The sequence below is a fragment of the Nilaparvata lugens genome, chromosome 1, assembly GCF_014356525.2.
Source record: "Nilaparvata lugens isolate BPH chromosome 1, ASM1435652v1, whole genome shotgun sequence".
In the NCBI taxonomy this organism is placed as follows: domain Eukaryota; kingdom Metazoa; phylum Arthropoda; class Insecta; order Hemiptera; family Delphacidae; genus Nilaparvata; species Nilaparvata lugens.
In genome coordinates this window covers 55,293,840-55,299,934 of record NC_052504.1, presented here as the reverse complement: position 1 = coordinate 55,299,934, position 6,095 = coordinate 55,293,840, and the positions used below count along the sequence as shown (strand labels likewise).

At 34.9% G+C, this 6,095-nt stretch overlaps 1 protein-coding gene across 1 annotated transcript in view; it reads left to right on the top strand.

The window, feature by feature from the left end:
* The first annotated feature begins 5,199 nt into the window (after positions 1-5,199).
* LOC111049049 (U2 snRNP-associated SURP motif-containing protein) overlaps positions 5,200-6,095 on the top strand; it is a 62,210-nt gene continuing 61,314 nt past the window's right edge. The window contains exon 1 of the mRNA XM_039431846.1: positions 5,200-5,701. Within this exon, the coding sequence (XP_039287780.1) occupies positions 5,678-5,701 (24 nt within the window). The 5' untranslated portion in view covers positions 5,200-5,677. The remainder of the gene's footprint in view (positions 5,702-6,095) is intronic.

Below are 6,095 nucleotides of genomic sequence, written 5' to 3'. Positions count from 1 at the left end.
GGACCTAGAAAATATCTTGACACAGCATGGCTGCCAAATCTACAGGATGCCTGCCACAAGAATCACTCAAAACTCAACCACTAGCATTGACGGATGTTATCACAATATGGACACAAAAACAATAGAAACTAAAGCATACCCAAACCAAATTTCCGACCATCACACTGTCATCTGCAAAGTAACTAGTACGGTAGAATATGAAAATGCTATATATAAACACACCCGAAACTTCTCCACAGAAAATCTAAATCAACTAAAGACATTGCTTCAGCAGGCTGACTGGACAAGGGTGACAAACTCTCCTCAAGTAGATGACAAATATAATAACTTTCTGAAGATAATGCGGATAAGTATGGATAGTGCAATGCCTCGAGAATTAAAAAAAATACTACATCCGAAAAAAATATCTTTTGGGACAATAACACATTGACATTGAGACACAAACTACTCCAAGCAAATAACCAGTACTTGGCAACAGGCTCTCTGGAAGATAAAGAAAAATGCTCTAATTTAAAGAAGGCCTATGACACTGAAGTGAGAGAGAAGAAAGTGCAGCAGATAAGAAGTAGAATTGAAAAGACTAATAATAAAACAAAAATTCTCTGGAAGATTATCAATAATGAAAGAAACAAAAACAAGCTAGGAGTACAGGACAACCTAGTGCTGAACTGGGAAAACGGAAAAATAGTAAACCCCAAGCATATTAGTGATATCTTCAATTCTATATTCACTCAACCGCCACCAAAGTCAAATATGCACGCATTAGATAGTGAGGATGAGATGCTTGATGCTCCATTATTCAGTGATTTCTCCACAATTTCAGAATCAGACATTGACTGCCTTCTTGACAACCTAAAACCAAGTAACTCAGCTGGATATGATGAGATTACAGGAAAAATAATGAAGTATTGCAAGGACGAGTTGAAAAAGCCACTTCTTGACATTGCTAACTCATCTATAAGACAAGCAAAATTTCCTTCATACATGAAAGTGGCAAAGATTTATCCTAAACTGAAAAAAGGTGACAAAACTGATCCCAGGAATTACAGACCGATTGCTAATCTGCCTACACCATCAAAAATAATCGAAAGAGCAGCCTATAATCAAATAATATCCCATCTTGAAGACAACAATTTACTTGTGAAACAGCAGCATGGATTCAGAAAGAACCTCGGCACAATGACTGCAATATCAAATTTACACAATGAGATTACAAAAATGTGGGAAGAACATAAAACCCCCTGTGGACTCTTTATTGATCTACAAAAGGCATTTGATACAATAAACTTCAACATACTAAAAAGCAAACTCAAAAAACTAAAAATTGTAGGAAATGCACTTGCCTGGCTAGAAAACTACCTCACAAACCGGCAACAATATGTTGAAGTAGAACATAAAATCAATAGCAATGTAATCAACTATAGATCATCCATACAAGCAGTCACTAAGGGCGTACCACAGGGATCGATACTGGGCCCCCTGCTATTCCTCATTTATATAAACGACTTTTCTAAGGAATTACAACCTGATAAAAAATGCATTTTGTTTGCAGATGACACAACAATACTTATGCCCACTAGCAAGGAAATGTCTAAAAATGAAGTAATCGATTCTACATTCAATGAAATTAAAGGAATCTGCAATAAATTAAACCTTACCATCAACACTACAAAAACAGTCTGTATTACATTCACAAATAGAAATCAACAACATGAACCCCTGAATGGAGAAATAATGGAGGCCGACAATACAAAATTTCTCGGAATTCTAGTGGACAAAAATCTCACCTGGCAAAACCACATAGATCACCTGTGTAAAAAACTATCTTCAGCACTGTATGTGATCCGCAGAATACGCAATATAACAGATGAGAAGACAGCATTTACATCCTACCATGCCCTATTTTCATCTCATCTCAAATACGGCATTGTTGCATGGGGATCGGCAACAATAGCAAACCTCAACAGAGTACTGTGTATACGCACTATACTGAGAAGAAATATGTTGGATCACTGTAAGGGCTTCTTTGTGCAGTATAATATCCTGACAGTGATCTCACTATATATCATGGAAACAGTACTAGCGGTGGTGAAAACAAACCCCAGGCTGAGATGCGGACAACACACCTACAGCACCCGAACCAGGAATAATATTGATCTTCCCCAACACAGACTCACTAAGACTGCAAAATCACCAGCCTACACTGGGGCTTTCTTCTTCAATCTGCTCCCGCTGCATGTAAAATCAATGGTCAATACTGGGACATTCCCAAGAACACTGAAGATGTACCTGCTGACAAGACCCTATTACTCAGTAGCAGAGTATGTTGGGGAACACACTGCTACACACCTGGACTAACCCGGGACAACTATGACGACTCCACGGACACACGACCGTCGGGAGGACCTAGGAAGTAAAGTAAGTAAGTAAGTAAGTAAGCATTCATTTTCTAATAATTTAATGCCCCGCGCCACGCTTTTGTAAACTTATTATTGGTTCCATTTCGAAGGTATTTTGATTTGAATTCTATCAAGATACTTGAATAGATAATATTTCCAAGGAAAAAATAGTTTCATAATTTTTTCGTTTTGATATTAGGCGCGTTAAAAGCGCATAACGTTCAAATATTGGGAAAGATCCATCCTCAAAGTATGAATTCATTTGCTATCATTTATGATGTAATGGATCTACCCCAAGATTTGAACTTTTGGCGCTTTCAAAGCGCCCAATATATCAAAAAGTAAAAATGATAAAAGTTTTTTCTTGAAATTAGTCAAATATATGAATAAATTGATAGTATACAATTCGTAATACTTTGATAATTTACCAGTAAAAAGAATCAAAAAGCGTGGTGCACATCCTTGATTATTGTATACGGTACCACTATTATGATGCTACTTTCATTTTATGTCTTGTAAATTAAATCTGTTATACTCATATTCCTAACAGTCAAGTAAGCTTAGTCAACAAAATATTGGGTTTACTTCGTCTTGAATTGCTCAAGAAGTTGAATTTTGGGTTCACTTCGTCTTGTATTGCTCAAGAAATTGAATTATGATAAATCATCTATTACTTTGCAAAGAAGCTCACAATAATTTAAACCCACAAATAAAATAATAAAGAACATACTAGAATGTTCGCTCCTTCAAAATTTCATTAGTATGTGAATATTTAATTTTTTGTGATAATAATGTGTTATATTCTTTCTACGAAGGCTTGGTTTTGGAGCATGTAAATTTGAAAATATTTTAGGGCTGAAAATTTTGTGAAGTGAAGAACTACAAGACTTAACATATTTCGGACTATGTGTAGGCTAACTTTATCTAAATTTGGGAGAGGAACAGCACAGGGTTACCTTATTTTTCCTCTCCCTATCATTTTGATGATATACTTATTATGATAAAGAATAAAGAAATACTTATTATGATAAAGAATAAAGAAAGGGACGCTTTGCTTGAATCATTAAAATCGATAGTATTTAATTAATACTATCTAACTAACCCAACTTGATTCATCGATATAGGATATCACTGATTCACTCAAAGTAAAGTCTAAAAAATTGATGTAATTTGTGAGCTTTTTACACTGCTTTTTTGAATGGATGATTTATTGATTATGATTGTCAAATGTGATTGAAATTGATAAATATAAACTATTTTAATGCAATTTATTCCCATGGTTTCTTGGGCAGAGAAATATTACCCAATCATAAGTTTCTTCCCAATGGGAATATTCCCGACTTACATTAATACCCTCAAAAATCAGCACTAACTTCCCTGGAAATCTCCCCGTCTACCCAATACACCATGTTCCTACCTCACTTTGTTCAAGCAAATCAGTCTTTGCGCAAAACGCCTATAATATAGTCCAAACAGAAGAGATGTAGCACCAAGTCCATTCTGTTTCCATTGGACCATATTCCTATAATTATAGAGGTGTGAGAATCCTCTACGCCACTTTGGTGTGAATTGGGTCTTATGCTTAGTGAACTGTAAGTAGAAGTATATTACAAAATATTTATTCTACCATTCCTACCTATCGCTAGAACTTGAAAATTTTTAATGTTATTTTCAAATTTCACCAACTTATTTTTTATCATTCGATCAATCAATAATTCGTTTGTTTTTTTCTCTTTCAGACACCAAAACATATTACACAGTGTAGATGGACGGATAGAAAGCGTGAACATCAAAAGCCATCGTGTGTGTTACCAAGTTTCCATTCTGCATCTAACAATAGGAACCAAGCATCCAACATCATAACTTTATTATTAAACATAGCAGAAAGAGCTACAGTGAGTCGGGTGGCGCCGATGATACCCCTGCCATTGAGCAGATAATACAGCGTTAGCTGGGGGACTCATAGCCTTAGCATGTTCTCCATGTGTTTAATTTTAGTATTTGAGCTTCAAGACAGACTTCTGGTACGACACAGATAAGTGCCTATAGGCCCAATTCACATCGAAATGACGTGGCTTTGGAGTGGCGCTGACTTTTTAACATACAAACATAAATGGTTGAATGCAAACAGAAGTGGCTTGGCGAAATGCCAATCCAGTGTGCATTGGACCATAGGCCTATATGGAGTGCCAAAATGTCAGTGACATACCACCACCACGTCACTGTTCAGCTGTTCTTGTTTATGTTGTATGCTTGTTTACTTATTAGTTTTTGAATTTGCCGGCTGATAATTTGAATTTGCCGGTCAAGCCAACTTGATAATAGTGTTTGAAAAATTATAAAATTAAAAATAATCAAGAGCGAATCCACTAATGAATGTTTTTTCTAATCCCAATAAATTTATGAATCTTCGATAGAAACAATTTTCTATTATTTCAATATCATCAGTCTAGAATTACAGAACAAATCAAGCTGGCCATGTTGTCAGCATTCCAAGTTCAACTTGTACCAGGTAAACATTCCAAATTCCACTTCTATGGTTAAGACGACTCAGCCCATACACGTATGCTCACCCGAGGCAAACGTACGTGTGTACACCGTTTAAGCCTTCTGATTTTTCATGTTTCGTCCACTTCCTCTATGTAAAATCGATCAGCTACTTTAATTCAAAAAGATAAAAAATATTGTACGGCATAAACTAAGAAGCATTCTCTAAGCTCTTTATTTTTGGTATTTTGGATCTCTTTGGACGATAAGCCTCTTTTTGCAAGAACATCTACGAGCAATAAGGCATCGTAATGCGCATGAGCAGTTTATGCTCATGTTGGAGGTTTCAACTCTGTTATTCTTTGTGTTTATTTATAGGAAATTATTAAATAATTTCCATCAATACTAACATATTTTCATTAGAAAGAGAGAGCTCAACTTCCAAATCATCCCTTCTACCTCAAGACATGAAAAAACATCTAATTTTAGGTTATGCTACTATTGGTTATTGATCCTTGTGAGCTGCAACTGCAATCACTGCAATGGAAGAACAAGCAAATCGAACGGTAAAATAGTGGAAGATTTTGATCTTTGATGTGAAAAACCTACTAAAAATTATTTATAAGGTTAAATTTAGTAGGAGTTTGTGTGATGATTTTTTTCTAATGCAGAAAATCAATTTATCAATCTTTGAACTATTTTTCAATTGTAATTAGCAATGTTTCATAAGTGGTATTTTTGGTTTGTATGATATTGTTTGTGAATAAATTATTGAATTATAAATTGTGAAAATGTCTGACAAGGCAGCTATGAAGGTAAGATTTTTCAAACTGCATGATAAATACTTTTTCTTTTGCAAGTAATAAGTTGATAGTCTAAATTTTATCATTTATCCTGAATCCTTAGGTCTACACCTTATCTAATATGCATTGGCCGGGTGCTTTATTTTTGTTTTGTTCATTCCTCTATAGTTTTAATCAAGTCTTTACAAATAATAAGTTATGAAATTTGAGCAAATCACTCGAATTAATTTATTATTGATGTTTTAATCAGCGTCCAGCTTATTGATGAGTCATTATAACCTACCTAAGCGTAAGTTTGTCGTTTGGTAGACTAACCTCCAAAGTAAGGTTAGTAATAATAATAGAATAGTCTGTGGGTCCCACACGGGAATAAAACTTGCAGATGAAATTGATATTATGAAACAAA